General features: G+C 40.3%; 1 protein-coding gene across 1 annotated transcript in view; it reads right to left on the bottom strand.

Annotated features, from left to right (window-relative positions):
- The window catches only part of LOC139447422 (centromere protein I-like), a 41,905-nt gene extending 25,865 nt beyond the window's left edge, over positions 1 to 16,040 (bottom strand). Inside the window, exons 1-10 of the mRNA XM_071228760.1 lie at positions 15,883 to 16,040; positions 12,228 to 12,365; positions 9,558 to 9,676; positions 8,985 to 9,092; positions 6,950 to 7,045; positions 6,523 to 6,612; positions 4,886 to 5,059; positions 3,561 to 3,722; positions 2,009 to 2,129; positions 1,456 to 1,538 (exon numbers count right to left, since the gene is read on the bottom strand). Of these exons, the coding sequence (XP_071084861.1) occupies positions 1,456 to 1,538; positions 2,009 to 2,129; positions 3,561 to 3,722; positions 4,886 to 5,059; positions 6,523 to 6,612; positions 6,950 to 7,045; positions 8,985 to 9,092; positions 9,558 to 9,676; positions 12,228 to 12,365; positions 15,883 to 15,949 (1,158 nt within the window). The 5' untranslated portion in view covers positions 15,950 to 16,040. The remainder of the gene's footprint in view (positions 1 to 1,455; positions 1,539 to 2,008; positions 2,130 to 3,560; positions 3,723 to 4,885; positions 5,060 to 6,522; positions 6,613 to 6,949; positions 7,046 to 8,984; positions 9,093 to 9,557; positions 9,677 to 12,227; positions 12,366 to 15,882) is intronic.
- Positions 16,041 to 21,316: the final 5,276 nt, after the last annotated feature.

Below are 21,316 nucleotides of genomic sequence, written 5' to 3' on the forward strand. Positions count from 1 at the left end.
ATTGTAGATATAATTTTTTAAATATGCCTTCAATGACTGAAAAACATGCTATTCTATGAATAATAGCTTCTGCGGTGATGCGGCCGTCAAGCCAGCTGTTTCAATCTGAGTGGGTTTATTGTGATTTAATATCCTCTGATAGACCAATCAGAATCAAGTAATTTCCAAATTCATGGTAGAATCAGATTTATCATCCAAAACTGGCTCCCACAGGAGATATCGCTTGGATGAGATCAAGCGATATCTACACTGTAGATATCGCTGCAATGAAATTACATCACAATGCTTTGCAGACCATTGTGACATCACTGGTTACCATGACGTCACAATCAAATCACATCACTAATGGCTCTGCTACTGAAGCTGTGAATGATGTTGGATGATATATAAAATCTCATCCTCATGTCTTTTGATATCCAATATATCAACACTCGTTGATAAAAAGGGCAAAAGTCCTAGGCAAGTCTCGGAATTTTTCCACTTTTATCAACTCGTGTTGATATATTGGATATCAAAAGACACTCGGGTGATATTCTCTATATCAATTGATAAAAACCTGTGTCTCTAATTTCTGTTACAGCCAACCCCATTAATCCCAAACACTTTTTGAGATGCCCACTTAAACAAACACGCTAGGGATTAACTGTTGGCCAGCTGTTGGACAAGGAGGAATGCACTAAATACTATTATCCAAGTGATTGATGGAGATAGAGGTTCTTTGAAAAGGAGGGCTGCTTTTTGTGAGTGCGTTGTGTTTTACATTACTTAGAGCAGTACTTCAGCTACATGACAGTGTGTCAGCAAGCACGGTATGTTGTGATAATGCCTTTAGTGATCACAAGGTAACATACAAGCACTAGGGAATGACATAGAATCTGAATAGCAACTTGCGGTTGGTAGTGTTCTCAACAAATTTGTTAGTGACAGCGTTGTCAGAGGTCCAGATAACCTGCGCATTGGTGTAAAACATACACAATAAATCACCAAACCCAATTAATTTTGAGTTGCTTGTGTACAACTAGACATGAAAACATCCAAAAAGCCAAAGGTATCTAAACACTCAAAGTATCCTTTTCAACTTGAGTACCTGAATTTCTTTTCTGATCTTTATAAACTGACTGAATACAGACACACCACATACATGCTACGTCTCGCTTTTTGTTGACATGTATATCGTTGATGAGATTTCTGCAACATGTTCGAAGTCACCTCAAACAGTATTTCAAGCAGATCTTTTTTTAAAAGTCTACTCACTGGTAAAATATACCCATTGACTGGACACATGGGAGTAAAAATATATGGAATACCCCCAAAAACATGTCAATACCCAATGTGAATGAATACTTGTGACTATGTGAGTACATACTCAATGGCTACAAAAGTTATCTGACACCTGGTTGTATAATGTTTACAATTCTGCAAATGGCAACTAGCTAGCTTCTCGGATCCACTCACCTGAAGGAAGTCGGTGAAATTAATGAGCAGGTCAAGAAACTTCTGTTTTTCATCACGATTCTCTCTCGGCAGATCAAAAAATTCTGAAAATAACACAACATACACAATTAACAGGACTAAAATCCTTCAAAAATAAACAATGAGTGACAGACAGCTGATGCCAACATTTCCCTCGATGAACAGGATGAAGCCTGAATAGGTCTGTGTAATGTTACCCAACACCTAAATGATTTCAATAACCACAAATACACAACGACTTGACCACAAAAAAAAATGAGAAAACTTATTCACATTTCTTTAAAAATACATCATAATTTGCCAATATTTATCTAAATTTCACATTATCACTTATTCTTACTGCCTTTCTATTTATCCAGAAACCCCATGGACAAATGAAGGATGAAACATCAAATAAAACTTGTTACAGCCATATATTTGTTTGTTTCTTAATGTTGACATACTTAAATTCCAAAGGCCATGCCTAAACATCGTTGTGAGTTCAAAAACTTATATTTCTGTCCTGGAGGTTGCACAAGAAATATGTGTGTCTGACCTTCAATGAGGGTATGCTGCAGCCAGTAGCTGAACCGCAGGGCAACTATCTGGTCGGCTGAGTATGCCACCACGTGTTGCAGTATCGGGTCCTGGAGGGCCGCCGCTATCTGGCTCGGGAACTGTAAAATAAGGCATGAATATGAATGTGTTACCATGGCAACTATCTGAAGGGATAAAAAACGTTTCTGAAAGGGATTGGATCCCAGAAATCTGCTGGACTTTTTTTAATAAGTACTTATTCTTTTCTTGATAACAATCTTTTTCTCTCGTCCCAAAATTTAAAAAAAAAAAATACCACACCATTTGGAAATTTTAATATTTGAGGTGGGTGGGTGGTTTGTTGTTTAACGCCGCACTCAGCAATATTCCAGCTATATGACGGCGGTCTGTAAATAATCGAGTCTGGACCAGACAATCCAGTGATTAATATCATGAGCATCGATCCACGTCATTGGGATCGATGACATGCATCAACCAAGTCAGCGAGTCTGACCACCCGATCCCGTTAGTCGCCTCTAACGACAAGCATAGTCGCCTTTTACGGCATGCATGGGTTGTTGAAGACCTATTCTACCCTGGACCTTCACAGGTCTTTAATATTTGAAACGTCCAAGAGAAAGTTCTGGGCACTGAATACTCAATAACAGTTACTAACACACAAACCTGCAAACACTGAATGTTGATATAACTGTAGAGTGACAAGAGGTCTGTCTCACAACTGAGAGAGTTCAGGGGAAGAGAGAATGCTATGGAAAATTACTAATTACCTTTGTATTGTACAATGTCAATTAAACATTATGTGTCCTCAGACTTGTGGATGTTACCGGTGCTGACTATTCAATGTGTGGTGATTTTAACACTGGTTTTAGGTCTACAACTAGCTGACCATCTTCCCGAGGCAAGTGAATTAACTGGCTATAAAAGTCCTGTTTCCACCCTTGCCGAACTAGGCTGGTATTATGGAGTTACATTTTGGCTGGACTAACGAGTCTATGCATAGTCCAATCAAAATCGCGTAACAAATTCGCAATCTGGTTTGTAAACTGTTGTGCAGATTTCGGTCGATTGCAAGATTTGCGAAGGATGTGCACCCCCAACTTGGCCTCAGCAGATATTTTCCAAATGTTTTATGTTTGTAATCAAGGTGCTCACATGATTTCATGCTCTTTGCGATGTAAGACCTGTTTTGTCACAATATAGATCTTGATTATTCATCAGACCGTCTTGACTGGGTGCCGCGATTTTGTTTGAAGCAAATGCAAGTGATACAAGAGATGGAATCTGATTGGTCCATAGGAGAGGCTTAGAAGGGACATAATTCATAATTACCACTGGTGGTGCTACGATCAAGCCCAGAAATTCCACCCAAGGGTGGAAACTGGACTTTTATTGTCAGTTAACTCCCTTGCCTCAGGAAGATGTTTCAGAGTTTCAGTAAAATATTCAAGGCCTATTCAAAGCTCTTTGACCAAAAGTCAAGGCCATGCAAATTAAAAATTGTCTTACAGTCACTGACATTGGAATTGGAACACAATATTCATGCTTTTTACCTCAATTCTGTCAATTTGGTTGAGCATTTCCTTGAAGGAGTTCACCCTGACGAAGGGCACAGTGATGTGGTCAATCATGAGCTGGACGTTGTCACTCTGCTTGTTGTCATCCAGAGATGACGAATGCACAGCTGGAGTGATTATACGTCTCCGCTTGGACCTCTGTCAAAGATAGATGAGTAAATAGTAGGCTGCAACGAATACACTATAAAGCGATACAATACGGATCACGAATATAGGGTAGCGAATATGAATATATAGAACAAGTCAGCAGTTGATTATTATATTATACATTTATAAACTGTATTTATCCAGGTACTAGTATCTGCTCAAATGCGAAAATGGCCAGTGACCACATTACTGTCAAATTTAATACATAAGAACGCAGTCTTTGACATGTTTGAAGAAATCTAAATGGCCAGTGACCACATTACTGTCAAATTTAATACATAAGAACGCAGTCTTTGACATGTTTGAAGAAATCTACGTATGCCTACAAACAGTTCTTATGGATATTTTTAGGTACAGGGTATGTATGTGCACACACTGCATAACTGCATAACCATGGCTGCAAACAAATACAGTGATCGCTTCTACAACGCTACCTTTGGGGTTCAAATAACTGATGAGCGTTATGAACAATCAGCCGGAGTCGGAGTTAAAGATGACCCACACGACAGACTGCTGTATGGCTTGTATATATTCCATTTTGCATGTTTGCTTTGATGAATAACAGCCAACTTCAAGTTCAAAACACTCTTTGGAATTTTGTTGTTGTAAATATTCGATTCTAGTGACCACGATTAAAAGTTCAGTTCACGACGGGATAGGGTTTGATTCACCGAATACGTGAGTGATTCGTAACAGCCTTAGTAAATAGAGAGTGAGGGAGTTGACATGCATCAACCAAGTCAGCGTGCCTGACCACCCGATCCTGTTAGTTGCCTCTTACGACTAGCATGGGTTGCTAAAGACCTATTCTTCCCCGGATTTTCACGGGTCACGTGAGTGAGTGAGTGAGTGAGTGAGTGAGTGAGTGAGTGAGTGAGTGAGTGAGTGAGTGAGTGAGTGAGTGAGTGTGTGTGTGTGTGAGTGAGTGAGTGAGTGAGTGAGTGAGTGAGTGAGTGAGTGAGTGAGTGAGTTTGGTTTAACCCTGCTCAGTATGGCAATACCACTGGACAAATCTGCCATTCAAACCCATGATCAAAGGCTTCTGGCACACCTAAGGGATGCACGTGTGGAAGTGAAAGCTGTGCCTTAGACAACCAGATACAGGAGACTGGGTCATTGCCTGTAGGTCAGAATGAGATGCCATGTTATCTTACCGACATCACTGCGCTGGTATTGATCCTTTTAGCAGCTCCTCCTCCAGGGCCAGCTCCTGCCTTGCTGAGCTGGGATTCCTGAACCGTGATACTCAGCCCCTGCTCTGACAGCGCCTTCTCCTGCACTCTCTTGATCACCTCCGCCCACTTCCGGTCATGGCTCTTGAAGAAAATCTGTAACGTAGAGAATATCAACAATGTTTAACTTTTACACCTCAGGACACCTTAATCAACACAAAAACATCATCCAAAACACCATCCTTTATTGTATGAGACCTGTGAAGATCCAGGGTAGAATAGGTCTTCAGCAACCCACGCTTGCCGAAAAAGGCTACTATGCTTGTCGTAAGAGGCGACTAATGGGATCAGGTGGTCAGGCTCGCTGACTTTGTTGATGATTGTCATATCCCAATTGCGTGGATCGATGCTCATAATATTAATCACTGGAATGTCTGGTCCAGTCTCAATTATTCACAGACCGCCGTCATGTAGCTGGAATATTGCTGAGTGTGGCGTTAAACAACAATAGACAACATGTGGTGAAATAGATCAGTTTTTCACCGTTTTGTACAAGTGTATACAATGATTTAGGTACCTTGTTTTACAAGTCATTCTGTTCAGACAAATTCAATCCAGTTTATTGGATACAAGACCATGGCCCACATATATAGGTTACATAATGTTAAGGTGAGTAATGGATGTTCAGTGTATATGACGCTAACTAGAATTTATTAGGATCAAAATAGCTCTTTTACAGAATTTGGACAAATTTGTAACAATTATATTATTAGTATCCATCATAAAAAAACAGAATTGTTCAAAATTACATTTTTCTCTAGATTTGGGGGATATATATAGCTTTCTTAGATAAGCATACAATGGACATTTTAAGTTCACGTGAAACTCATCATCAACCATATTCAAATTATAAAACTGAAACCAAGGATTTGCAGTGTTAACCTAGTAAACCCTTTTTTTATCCTAAATATTACTTTACTAAACATGCGCTACAGTCACCTATTACTGCTGAGGGTTAAGTAGTGTTGCAATAATTAAAACACTATCGCCTTGCTGGCGAGTTGTAGGAGGTGCATCTGATTACCATGATTACAGGTATCATTGATATTATCTGTTCTTAATGGTTACCATGGTTACCCACTTGTCTCTTCAAGTTAGGTATACTTCAGGAAAAATACAAATGGTAAAGTCCTCGCAAGAAATGGTGATTACAAGTGAATAAGAATTCAAATCAAATATGCGTCTTTGGTATGACAAGCAAAGGATTTTGTAAACCACAAGACTATCTCACTTCTACAATCAGTGGAATGAAACAATACACCCACAGGGTTTTACACAATGCAGAAATGTGTGTCCAGAATACACAAATGTATAGAATGGATGCATCCCCAGTGAAGCAAAAATATATTCATTGTACCACACTCTTCATCAAAAGTATAAAGGTCCTGTAAATAAAGTATCAAATCCTACAGTAAAGTATATTAATCCTCTTCACTACTTTACAGGACCTTTGAAATTAATTATTGGGTGTCCTCCAGGTTTGTTGGTCAAGTCAAAACCCTGCACCTACTAAGTACCCTTGACGTGACGTCTGGTAATTATAAAGATGCTAATCTTACTTTTCTGGTTGCTGAAACAGGGACCGACACCAGGTTCGGATAGTACAACTTGTACAGCGACAGTAGACCCACAATGTACGGCTGCGATCCCTGGAATACAAGGAACATTGACACATGATAGTACAACTTGTACAGCGAAAGTAGACCCACGATGTACGGCTGAGATCCCTGGAATACAAGGAACATTGACACATGATAGTACAACTTGTACAGCGACAGTAGACCTATGTTGTACGGCTGAGATCCCTGGAATACAAGAAACATTGACACATGATAGTACAACTTGTACAGCAACAGTAGACCTACGATGTACGGTTGAGATCCCTGGAATACAAGGAACATTGACACATGATAGTACAACTTGAACTTTTCAAGACCATTCTGAAATTCAAGCGCTTTTCAAGGCTATGTAAACTATATATCTTACATATTTATTCTGCAGAAAGAGGAGTCTCCGCACACGGAACATCTTTACATCCTCTTTCCTCGTCAGCTGGTACAGCAGATGGCAGATGTAGGGGAACTGTAACAATCATACAGTCAAACAATGTATGGTGACATTAGTCTAAACCATCAGCAACGAAACCCGAGTCTAGCAAATTCTGGTACGCTCACTTAGTAATAGTCAACCCTAAAGATCCAGGGTAGAATAGGTCTTCAGCAACCCATGCTTGCCATAAAAGGCAACTATGCTTGTCGTAAGAGGCGACTAATGGGATAGGGTGGTCAGGCTTGCTGACTTGGTTGATGCATGTCATCGTATCCTAATTGCGTGGATCGATGCTCATGATGTCAATCACTGGATTGTCTTGTCCAGCCTCGATTATTTACATACCGCCGTCATATAGCTAGAATATTGCTGAGTGCGGCGTTAAACAACAAACAAACTTATAGCAATAGTCCATACATAAACACAAACATCCGTTGAAAATGATGCCAAGAAACAATTATGCGGTAGTAGACTAGCAGACTAGGCTAGTCATTGCCATAACCAGCATATACTGATGTTACAAACTGAACATTCACAGCAGCCAACAAGGACCCCGGGAACCCCTCACTTTCCACCACTGTTCTGGATGCCTTCAAATTAATTCTGGTGTCTTGAATCAAGACATTCATTTTAGAGACGGTGAAATGCTTTAACAGCAGGGATTTTTTAGGACTCCTGACTAAGTGCTCTTGGCAGGCAGCTTGGGAAAAGGTTGTGATATTGTTCGACATTGGATGTTTTTAATTTTCTTATTTTCATAAATTCTAAGGAAAAGGGAAAATATAAATTCAAATTGGGAACTGTTTCTAGGCTTGCTGCAGACTTGGGGACAAACAGCAGGTCTTCATACATCCCTGAACAGTTACTCAAACCAAAGTATTCTGTGAGTAACTAAATGTAAACAATGTAAACATATCAATTAAGACCAGAAACTGCTGATCAGCATGATCAGAGATCCCTGGCTTCAAAGAGATCATTGGTCAGCTCGGATGACAGTTACCATGGCTACACAGTCCAGAACAAGAAAACAGTTAACATAATGCCCCGCCCGAAGGCACCTAAAATTTTGTTTGTTGATAAAGGAGTGAATAATATGGAATTTACTGTTAACTAAAACATGAGTATCTCTTATGAGCATGGAGACTTTCATGCAGTTTTTGAGAAACATTGTTCCCATTTCACACAGTATGTGAACAAAGCTCAAAAGCAAGGAGCAAGGGCCTTAACTCTGCAAAACATGAAGTTAAGACACCACTTTTGGAACTCATTTGAGACAGTGATCAGTAGTATCAGTGTGTAAAAGTTCATTTCTCTAACTTCAATTGACCGCGTCTGTGGTCTAGTGGTAGAACGTCCGCCCGGAGAGCAAAGGTCCGGGGTTCGATCCCCAGCCGCGTCATACCAAAAGACGTTTAAAGATGGTACTTGTTGTTACCCTGTCTGGTGCTTGGCATTAAGGAGCTAAAACAAGGACTGGTCGGCTTGGAGTCAGTATACTGTGTCTGAGTGGGGTATTCATGTTAAACTGCGGCATTGTATCTCAGTGTGCTAGCACCATAAATCGGCATCAGGCTGGACTAGTTCAAGCAGTCACACAAACACACACACGTTAAAACCCATTTCACCAACCTTACCTAACTTCAATAGTTATTGAGCAAATTTGTCTCCATTGAGAAGCAGACGGACAAACTCTGTTCCTATATCCCCGGCCATACTTCATGGCTGGGGACAATAAGGACATTTTATTTTACAGATGAAAAGAAAAAAAAAATAAAATCACTATGTATGTACTTCTTTGTTGAAGTTCACCAAATGAACTCATTCAAACATTCATGTTTGAATAGCAATGAATAGATGGTTAGCAAAAATATTAATTAAAAAATGGATTCTATCTCAGCATGAAAACAAAAAACGAATTTGTCTTGGTCTATTTATTGTGCTTGATCTGTTGAAGGGAGGTAACTGTGCCTACCAGGGTCTGGTTCTCCAGGAAGTAGAAGAGGATGCCGTACAGGTTGTGCAGCTTGTTGTGGGTGTCCATGTGGTCGTAGATCAGCAGCACCCATCTCACCAGCAGACTCTGTGGCAAATCACAAGTGTTAGAACACAGAAATCTGTGAATTTACCTCAGCATCTATTTAAACACGTCTTGGTTGATGCATGTCATCGTATCACAATTGTGTGGATCAGTGCTCATAACGTCAATCACTGGATTGTCTAGTCCAGACTTGATTATTTACAGACCACCATCATATAGCTGGAATATTGTTGAGTGCAGCATTAAAGAACAAACAAACAAACAAACAAACCTACTGTCAGCTTGTTGTAACTGGAATCGATGTATATTCTATATATCCTGTTCCCTGATTAATTTCATCATCATCATCATCATCATCATCATCATCATCATCCCCCCAAGGTTAGTCTTGGCCCAGCAATATATTTGGAGGAGTTTTCAACCTGGATGTCACCACTGTGACCCTTGTATCCAAATGATGTACCAGTATAGTAGAAACAAATTGCATTGTGTTGTGAACAAACAAACCTGTATTGTAGTGGAGGGTTTGTTGGTGCACATCCATGACACTGCCTTCACCACCGCCTTCTCCGGGATAAACACTCTCGGGATCAGACATCGAATCAGCCGAGAGCTCACCGTTTGTACTGTAACAGGAATCATTCAGGTGTGGATCAGCAACTGTACATGCCTCTCTGATAATTGCTGATACTGGTTCTTGCAAGTGTTTAATGTTCAGGGTTTTACCAGTTAAAAAATATTGTCCTTATGGCAAGAAACTGAGAGTGGACGTAATTAATTTGCACAACAAACAAACACATCCTGCAAGGGAAATTAACTGAAATGGGGTATAAAATTTTAAGCATGTGCGATAAGGGCACTATTGACTCACCTAGGTCTCTATTGATTAAGTCACAAAGACCATGACTGACTCAAAGACCCACATAGGGCCCTATATACTTGCATAGGACCCTATTGACATACCTAAGACACCTACTGACTCACCGAGGACCCTACTGACTCACTGAGGACCCTACTGACTCACTGAGGACCCTACTGACTCACTGAGGACACTACTGACTCACTGAGGACACTACTGACTCATTGAAGACTCTACTGACTCACCAAGGACCCAACCTGACTCGTCTAGCACCCTAATGACTCACCTAGGACCTCACTGACTCACTGAGGACCCTACTGACTCACCATGGACCCTACAGACATACCCAGGGCACTAATGACTCACCAAGGACCCTACTGACTCACCTAGGACACTACTGACTCACTGAGGACCCTACTGACTCACCTAGGACCCTGCTGACTCATCTAGCACCCTATTGATTCACGAGGGACCCTACTGACTCACCGAGGACCCTACTGACTCACTGAGGACCCTACTGACTCACTGAGGACCCTACTGACTCACTGAGGACACTACTGACTCACTGAGGACACTACTGACTCATTGAAGACTCTACTGACTCACCTAGGACCCTACTGACTCACCAAGGACCCTACTGACTCACCTAGGACACTACTGACTCACTGAGGACCCTACTGACTCACCTAGGACCTCACTGACTCACTGAGGACCCTACTGACTCACCATGGACCCTACAGACATACCCAGGGCACTAATGACTCACCAAGGACCCTACTGACTCACCTAGGACACTACTGACTCACTGAGGACCCTACTGACTCACCTAGGACCCTGCTGACTCATCTAGCACCCTATTGATTCACGAGGGACCCTACTGACTCACTGAGGGCCCTACTGACTCACCTAGGACCCTACTGACTCACCAAGGACCCTGCTGACTCATCTAGCACCCTATTGATTCACGAGGGACCCTACTGACTCACCTAGGACCCTACTGACTCACCTAGGACCCTACTGACTCACCAAGGACCCTACTGACTCACCTAGGACACTACTGACTCACTGAGGACCCTACTGACTCACCTAGGACCTCGCTGACTCATCTAGCACCCGATTGATTCACGAGGGACCCTACTGACTCACTGAGGACCCTACTGACTCACCAAGGACCCTACTGACTCACCTAGGACCCTACTGACTCACCTAGGACCCTACTGACTCACCTAGGACCCTACTGACTCACCAAGGACCCTACTGACTCACTGAGGACCCTACTGACTCACCTAGCACCCTATTGATTCACCAGGGACCCTACTGACTCACTGAGGACCCTACTGACTCACCTAGGACCCTACTGACTCACCAAGGACCCTGCTGACTCATCTAGCACCCTATTGATTCACCAGGGACCCTACTGACTCACCTAGGACCCTACTGACTCACCAAGGACCCTACTGACTCACCTAGGACCCTACTGACTCACCTAGGACCCTACTGACTCACCAAGGACCCTACTGACTCACCAAGGACCCTACTGACTCACCTAGCACACTACTGACTCACCAAGGACCCTACTGACTCACCAAGGACCCTACTGACTCACTGAGGACCCTACTGACTCACCAAGGACCCTACTGACTCACCTAGCACACTACTGACTCACCTAGGACCCTACTGACTCACCAAGGACCCTACTGACTCACCTAGGACACTACTGACTCACTGAGGACCCTACTGACTCACCAAGGACCCTGCTGACTCATCTAGCACCCTATTGATTCACCAGGGACCCTACTGACTCACCAAGGACCCTACTGACTCACCTAGGACCCTACTGACTCACCTAGGACCCTACTGACTCACCAAGGACCCTGCTGACTCATCTAGCACCCTATTGATTCACCAGGGACCCTACTGACTCACCAAGGACCCTACTGACTCACCAAGGACCCTGCTGACTCATCTAGCACCCTATTGATTCACCAGGGACCCTACTGACTCACCTAGGACCCTGTGACATACCAAGGACCCTTCAGACTCACCTAGGACCCTGTGACATACCAAGGACCCTACAGACTCACCTAGGACCCTGTGACATACCAAGGACCCTTCAGACTCACCTAGGACCCTGTGACATACCAAGGACCCTACAGACTCACCTAGAACCCTGTGACATACCAAGGACCCTACAGACTCACCTAGGACCCTGTGACATACCAAGGACCCTTCAGACTCACCTAGGACCCTGTGACATACCAAGGACCCTACAGACTCACCTGGGACCCTGTGACATACCAAGGACCCTACAGACTCACCTAAGACACTACTGGCTGCCTTGTCCAGCAGTGTGGTGATCTGTGCAGGCTGCAGGCCTTCTGTTTCTGCCACATCTTGGATGGTATCCAGAGCCAGCTGAAGCTGAAGGTTACCTCGGACCTTGGTGCTGGAGTCGCCTGCAGACAAACCATCACAAACTGAGACCAAGGAACAATGAATCAACATGAATATGGCCAGCGTTAGAAATTGGCACTAGTCCTATAGTCCTTGCCAAGTGCCCAATGGTAAAGGTATCATAAGGACTAGTAGAAATTTGCCATTTTTAAGGGTTTTGCTATATGTTATCATTATAAGGACTAGTTGATGGAAACTGTTAGTTTCTAACCCTGATACGGTACCTTAACATTAACCTAGGAGATGCATTTTTACTATCAGCTGACGAGGACAGCATGGTATTACAAGTATACTGCTATATGGTTTTCAAACAAACCATATTGCAATATTGTTTCTGGGGTCCGATATATTGTGTAAGAAAGAAATTCCAAGTTTTGTCATTCGGGCTTAAAAAATAATAGTCTTGGTTCACATCATGATAACGTCAGCTGCATGTTTCGTTTATATTTCCATTTTCCCCTCAATTAAATCCTTCAATATTCCGCGTCTTGAAAACAACCCTGGCAGTGAAATGCTACAGTACTTTAAAAAAAATGTTATCCAATATAGCGTGCAGTTACTTCCCCTTACATGCAAACTGCTTACTGCACATCTCGTGTTATGGTCATGGCAGTAATAGGAGTTTGTGTCTTTGTTTTGCCGTTTGCAAATTTGGTGAATAAAAAATAAAATTTATGATAAAACATCACTAGACACGATAATTTATAAATTCATTGATTTTTGTGTACTGTAGGGCAGACAATGTTTCAAGTTCAAAGATTAAGATTACATGTGTATTTGTCTCGTAAAATAAGACGGATATAGCTGTTCACACATTTTCTCCCTTATCGATGGGGGATATAGTTTCAAAAATACTTAATGTCATGGCCAATATCATACCTAAAACGAAATTTCAGTAAACTGATGGGAAGACTGAAGATTTTGTTTCTCTAACAACTAATGTTCGTTTCAAGGCGAGTTCATGGTGAGCTGATCATGCTGATGTGATTTTCTGATCAGTTCACACACGATTTCGTCAAAATTAATGAAAACAAAATTGAATAAAATCTTGGATAAAAGTAACATAATGGATTACAAACAAAAGTTAAGATACACAATGAACACTTTTGTAGCTGGAAGATGCTAGATATTGTAATAACCAGTGTAGTGTAACAAGACGGATGTTCCGATTGAACATTTTAGTCAGGCATCGGTTACCTCCCTTTATCGGCTTGTCAACCAGTCACTTGTACGCGAAACTGTTCGCGCAGTTTTGAAGAAAGTACACATGTTTCAACGCGATGGAAAACAGGTGTGCGTTGGTGTGCGTGAAATAATTCATATATTTTGTAACTTTTAGAAGCTTTTAGAAAATACTACGTTAGTTTCTGAAAAATATGTACATAGGACAAAATCGCTGTCAAAAACAGAACATTTTGCTCGATTTTTGCACATTTTTCTCCAATTTTGACCGTTTAATATTTTTCTTATGACATTTTTTTCATGTCATTCGATAACTAGTATAATGATCAATAACTGTACTTAATTTTGTTTTATTATTTTCACAAATAACACTTGTAGAGACATTTTTGTGCAACATGCAGAAATCCATGGTCCACTGACAGGCCGTCACGCATACGATTGACCCCCTCTCAGGTGGTCACTTGTACGCGAGACGGGAGAGCTGTCTCGCGTACATGTTACGTCCTCTACTGATAACAGGACTAACTTGCAGCTGTCAATCACTGTCAAACACTTAAGCTCCCAATATATCGCAATAATTATTTTGCCAACATACCTGATATACCTTTTGCAGTAAATGTCAATACAACTTCCCAAATTAGAATAAAATATCTTAAGAAACAGACATAAAAATCCCAATTTCAACAAAATAACGATTTTCTCCTAATTTGGAATCCTAGCTAAATCCCTGCAGTAATCATCTTAAAATATAGCACTCTGAACACTTTCATGAACACTGCCATTACAAATTTATTGGATAAATCAAGGGTTGAAGAATATGGTCATGAGTAACAACTGTCGACTGTATTAGTTCATATCTTTTCAATACAATGCAGGAATTTGTCAAGAATATCAAAGTGCTCTTGGCAGACAATTTGGGGAAAAATCATTTTGCCAAAAAAAATATGATTTTGCTGTTGACTTGGGGCCAAATATTGGTTTCTGAGCAGTTCGTCCATGTTGATGAGGTGACTTGTATTTCCTTTTCACTAACATCAGCATGAAAAAAGGAGGAGCTTTCTTGCTTAGTTTTACATTATTGCATTCGATGCAACATCAAATTACCTTTGAAAACAAAAACTTTGAAATAATCCCCATTTTTAACAAAATAATGATTTTTTCCCATCTTGCTTGCAAGATGAGCAAAGAGCACTAACATGGAATCTGTGATTTATATCCGAGGCATTTGGAGGCACTGTATCTTAGTGTATTATGATCATGATTAATGGTGTATGTATAAACAGGGGGTCATAGATTTTGATACATATACTGATCAATAATATGAGATCGTAGCATTCCTTACTGATTGAATCCAGTTGACCATGTTTGTTGACATGTTTCTCTTGCTGTCGCCAATTTTGGGTTGGATATTATTATTTGGTTGGTTTGTTGTTTAACGCTGCACTAAGCAATATTCCAGCTATATGACGGCAGTCTGTAAATAATCGAGTCTGGACCAGACAATCCAGCGATTGATATCATGAGCATCGATCCACGCAATTGGGATCGATGACATGCTTCAAACCAAGTCTGCGAACCTGACCACCCGGTCCCATTAGTCGCCTTTTACGACAAGCATAGTCGCCTTTTACGGCAAGCATGGGTTGTTGAAGACCTATTCTACCCCAGACCACCCAATCCCATTAGTCGACTCTTACGACAAGCATGGTTGACTTTTCTACGTTTCTACCAGACGAGCCTACATACTATAGCAATAAACATCTGTAATTTGAAAAATACGATTCATAGTAAAAAATGCTTTTGGTCATCAAACATGACTACTGTTTATTGATATGTTTTGTCCATAGTGCAGTCTCACATGTCTGAAGACAACGTCAGGACACCATCATAGTGTATATTTGGTCTCTGATGATCCAACATGATCAGCGGATCATTCCCACAATATTAGCTGCATTTACATGAAATATGGGTGTAAATATCACAAATGGTGTTACCATGATGTCATCAAATAAACCAAAAACAATTCACAGTCTCATATTTAGTCACGAAGAGTCTGACTATGAATTCGGTAATCATGCAGTGATTATGAGTCATATCATCTCATAACATCAATCAAGACATGGCATGCATTGTCTACCGAAATATCATCTCGTGTAGATCTGATGAAAGTTTAGTGTTAAGACTACCAGGAGAATCATTCTCATCTAAAATGCCTGTCTTGAGGCCTGGTAAATATGGCCAGACAGATCTGGATAAGATTAATCAATTTCATAAGCAGACATTTTGCATATTTGTTGACAAATGACAACCGGTGTAATGAGTGCGCATTCAACTTACACTTTGAAATAAGTTCAACAGCATCATCTAATTCTACTTTTCGTCGAGTTTTTCGGGGACTTGACATGATCCCGCATGATCAGAGGGCCCGTTCTGCGATTATTTCCGTAAACATTCACATAATGTTTTCCTTCCGCCAAAATTTTTGAACAGCTATATCACAATCTCGCCCAGTTCTCGTTCACAAAAATGCTATTACCCTTACAGCTGGTTACACTTACGCGCAACAGGTGCCCAGCGGTGTTTGCATAACACCTAAAGCGGCTTTGGAGTAACCAGACACTAGATGTATTGTATAGATGGCGAAATTAAAAGTTTAAACCGCACATACGTGTGGGAAAGACTGAAGAAATGACTTACGTAAGTAAGGATAAGAATTTATGGATGAAACAACTTCTTTATTAGAATTAAACGCGACGTTTCGGTGTAGGCTCTAACAGTTATCAAGCAAGTGATGTACAGAGTATGGTTGACAAGTATACAGGTAGGAGGCAGTGTTTATACGGTAGAGTAGGTATCAGATGTAGTAATACTGGAGTGGAGAAGCCTGTTATGTACACACAAGGGTAGTATCGGTGTATCGGTGAAGTCAGTAACATAAACAAGGGGTGAAGCCAGTGATATAAACAAAAGGTTTATGGCTGAATGGGGTCTTTGATGAGTTGATGGACGTCTCGCTTTAAAATCGCAATAAAGAAGTTGTTCATCCTTAAATCGTATCCTTACTTAGTACTCCAGCTTCTAAATGCCTCATGCTCAAAGATGATATAATTTATACGAAGTTTATCACTCCCTGCATAAATGATACCTGTTTTGGTGGGTTTTTTTGGTTTTGTTTCTCCTGTTTGGTTTTGTGTGTTTTTTGTTGCTGTTCAATGTTTGTTTGTAGTTGTTTTTGTTTTGTTTTTGTTTGTTTGGTTTTGTTGTGTTTTTGTTTGGTTTGTTTGTTGTTGTTTTGTTGTTGTTTTTGTTTGGTTTGGTTTTTGTTTTGTTGTTGTTGAGGTTTGTTTTGTGTTTTTGTTTGTTGTTGTTTTGGGTTTGTTTGTTTGTTTTTTGTTGTTGTTGTTTGTTTGTTTTTTGTTGTTGGGTTTTTTTGGGTGGGGGGCAGAGGAGTGGTAAGGTGATCAGAAATGTTCACAAACCATACCATGTGAGTTGCTGGACTTCCTGATTGTGAAATCTGGCGGTATGAACATTTAGACAAGTAGTAGACCTGTTTGTCTTTGAATACGATAGGGATCATTTACTATTTTATCAAATCAGAGAAAGAACACGTTGACAAGAAGTTCAAACTACGTTACAGATATATAGATGACCTATTTCACATCCTCTATCCACCAAATTTGGAAATCAAAGGAACAACCGAGGAAACATATTCAGAATGCTATCTGGATCTGTACATGGGAATTCAAACTGATGGCAACCTCTGTACCACGCCGTTTAACAATGATGGATGATTTCGGATTTCGGTATTTTGTGTTGTACCATATGTTCCCGTGTTTTTTTCAGGTGAACAATCAACTTGCCTTTGCATGTGTTTGTGTCGGGTGACACCGGTGGAGCAGGATACGCTGACCTTTTCGCGAACACCTGGTATCATTACTATGCGACAGTGATTCCTAAACACATGCTCATGATATAGTCGGAATCGTTAATCTACTCTGCTTTATGCAGAGATTTCTGTTTGATATGGAAAGGGTTTTGTCGCTTTATTGCAGTATTTAGAGAATATGGAATGTAGTATTTTAGTTTTCTGTGGTTGAAAATACAGAACGACTTGCTATGTACATCTCGTGTTTGTCTTTATTTGATACATTCTTTGTTCCAAGGATGGAGGTTGCATGAGCGGCTCACTCGCCTCAGGCGCCGTAAATTTCTATGCAGAGATTCAAATGGTCGTGGGTAGGAATTCCTGATTATAATTCCCTGGTTGTAACAATGTCCTTACTCGTGAACTTCAACAAACTGATGACCGCCTCCGTGGTCTAGTGGTAGAGCGTCCGCCAGGAGAGCGGGAGGTCCGGGGTTCGATTCCTGGCCGCGTCATACCAAAACACATTAAAAGCTGGTACTTGTTGTTACCCTGTCTGGCGCTCGGCATTAAGGGGCTAAACCAAGGACTGGTCGGCTCGGAGTCTGTATACTGTGTCTGAGTTAAGTATTCATGTTAAACTGCGGCATGGTTTCTCAAGTGAGCTAGCACTATAAATTGGCATCAGTCCCTACTAGTACAAGCAGCCACACAAACACACACACGTATACATGCACGTCGCTATATAAGTGCAATAATCTTGAACGCGAAGTTAAATCCTATTTCACCTCACCTCACCTCACCTCACCTCACCTCACCTCACCTCAACAAACTGGAAAACCCTATACGGGCTGTGTCATTTAGGGCTGTCATCCGACATTATGTTGACACGTCATGGTATAACTGAATTACTGTTCAAAACGTCCCTAACCAACGAACTCATTAGTTTTAACTATATTCTATAACTATAAAACGTCAACGCCAGAGAGTAACCAGTCTCGATTATCCGCCGAAACAGATTCCATTGGGCGTAAAAGGCATAATAGCAGACAAAAATATATAAATGGATGACTGGTAAGCAGTGATGGCACCATCTGTTACACGCGGGACATGTGTAGTAACCGTGATCTTGGATCATGTATAGGTCTGGAAAGATTAGTGTTATCGGTTCACAGCTTGTGTATACGGCCATTAAGCAAGTGATATATTTATAACAGAAAGTCAATAGAACTGAAGCTATTTAATAACATAATCTATATGAATCGGGTTTGTATGAAATGATAATTACTATTTAAGAGAAACCTTTACTCAAACAGTTAAGACCTACTGTTACGAGGTGATTCAAGGATTAGCTTAAAGTATTAAAAAAAAGAACAAAAAGGTCGAACAATGCATGAATGATGTTGGTAAAGTAACAAAATACGACCAAAACATGTTTCTTGGTTTTTTTTGTGCTGACTGAAACAAATGTTATCATGTATGTTTGTGTTATATAATGAGAAGAACGGGAGTTTTGTTCATATATAACAAACTACTTTGACCAATTTACATTGGTGAATTCATGATCATTGATCTCATTTCTAAAATATGTTGAAGTGTATTCATTGTGTTTCTGTACACAACTACATTGCTCATGAAAAAACATGGTATAAATTAGGCCGATGGCCTTAAGGCCGTTTTAATGAGAAAAGAGTAAGTATTACTCAGTATGGAAATGCTGAATTTGAATCATAACATTTGCTCGAAAAAGGAGTTACGTATTATATATTATTTGACCTGCGCAGTAATTATAGAAAGTGTTATAGTAATTGGTAAACGTCTAAACATGCAACATGGAATATATACCTCATACATACATGTGGACATATGTGAATATACAGTGATGCCATAATAAGATCGGTGAAGATCCGGGGTAGAATAGGCCTTCAGCAACCCATGCTTACCATAAAAGGTGACTATGCTTGTCGGAAGAGGCGACTAACGGGTTCGGGTGGTCAGGCTCGCTTACTTGGTTGAAGTATGTCGTCGTATCCCAATTGCGTGGATCGATGCTCGTGATATCAATCACTGGACTGTCGGGTCCAGACTCGATTATTTACAGACCGCCGTCATACAGCTGAATTATTTCTGAGTTCGGCGTAAAACAACAAACCAACCAACAACCTACCATTTAAAAACCTGTGACACCTTCTGATGTTCCTCCTTCAATAAGATGGAATTTTGATAAAGCCAACTGGAAATAGTTAAATCCAATAAATTAAAGCCTGGTCTGTTTATTGACGTTACTGGTCCTGTACAGTTATTTTCTGAAGAATTAAATAAAATAGCTGACGGATGTATTCCTAAGTCCTTTTCAAATCCACACATCCGTAAACCATGGTTTAACAATGGCTGGAAACAAGCTAGGAAGGTAAGGAAAAAGGCTGAACACTATTTCTGTCACCATCCTATGGTCCATAATTTGAACATTTTCAAAATTTAAATACCAGACGTACATTTTAAAAAACTAAACGCCAATCTTGGCAAAATAATTTTTCAAACTTAAATTCACGAACACACATGTCCAACGTATGGAACATGATTCAGAAAATTAAAGGTAAGGGATTTAAATCTAGTATCCACCATATTAAGAATGGAGATGGACTATTAACTAAAAAATCGGATATTGCACATAAACTGGGTGAACGTTAGCCAAAAAAAAAGTTCGGTCAGAGCCATTTGTGAAAAATAAAACCAAGCATGCAGTGTCTATCTTTTTCGATCTAGAGAAAGCATATGACACTACCTGGAAACAAGGTCTTTCAAAAGATTTACATTTATTTTGGATTGAGAGGCCATTTACCTCAATTCATATCCAAGTGGGTTCTACCCTGTCTGATAATTATAATCAGGATCAGGGTGTCCAGTATAAGTCTGTCACATTATTTAGCATAAAAATCAACACTTTATCAAAAGTTTTAAATGATTCAATTGATGGATCGCTTTTTGTGGATGATTTTAATATTCCCTGTCGTGGCAAGTACATTATTGCTATTGAAAGGCAAGATCCAGAAATGGTTTTTAGAAAACGGATTCAAATTCTCAAAATCTAAGACAAACTGAATTCATTTTGGTGAAAATATAAACCGCACAAAGACCCGGATACTCATATTTAAATAATGAAAGAGACCAAGTTCCTGGGTATTATTTTCGACCACCATTTGACCTTTCTGCTTCACATTAAATATTTAAAGAATAAATTTCTAAAGGCCTTGGACTCAATCTCAAAGTTACTTTGAAATATTGCCGACGTGACGTTAAATTGTATCTCACTCTCTCACACTCACTATACATAGTCCAATCAAAATCACGTAACGAACTAGACATCAAGTTCGAAAACATGGATTTCAACGTGCAGATTTCCGTCGACTGCATGATCTGCCAAAGATGTGTACCGACTGCTAGGCGGCGAAAGATATTTTCTATTTTTTCATATTTTTAAGGTGCTCACGTGATTTGATGCACCCCGCGAGGTAAGACCCGTTTTATTACAATATATATCTTGATCATCGATCAGATCTTCTTGACTGGTGGATGCATTTATGAAACTGGAAAAATGGACAACGGCTATTAAAAAGAATGAAAAGTGCAAGATTGAAGCTGAAGGAAACATCTACCTAAAAGTAGATATCTTCCAGGATGAAGGGACCCTTTAAATGATATTGAACCTAAGAAAGGAAATGCAGCATTCATTTTTATTTTATTTTATTTTTAAAATTTATTTTTTGGGGGGCTCTTTCATGCGTCAATACATTCTTTACATTCATACGTAGCCAGAGAATAATAAAAGAAACTCGTGTTATCACGTTGTGACGTCAACAAACAAGTGATGCGGGGAAAAATATACCATCGACATCCGAAACA

The sequence above is a fragment of the Haliotis cracherodii genome, unplaced genomic scaffold, assembly GCF_022045235.1.
Source record: "Haliotis cracherodii isolate W230 unplaced genomic scaffold, xgHalCrac1.p SCAF_7, whole genome shotgun sequence".
Taxonomy (NCBI): domain Eukaryota; kingdom Metazoa; phylum Mollusca; class Gastropoda; order Lepetellida; family Haliotidae; genus Haliotis; species Haliotis cracherodii.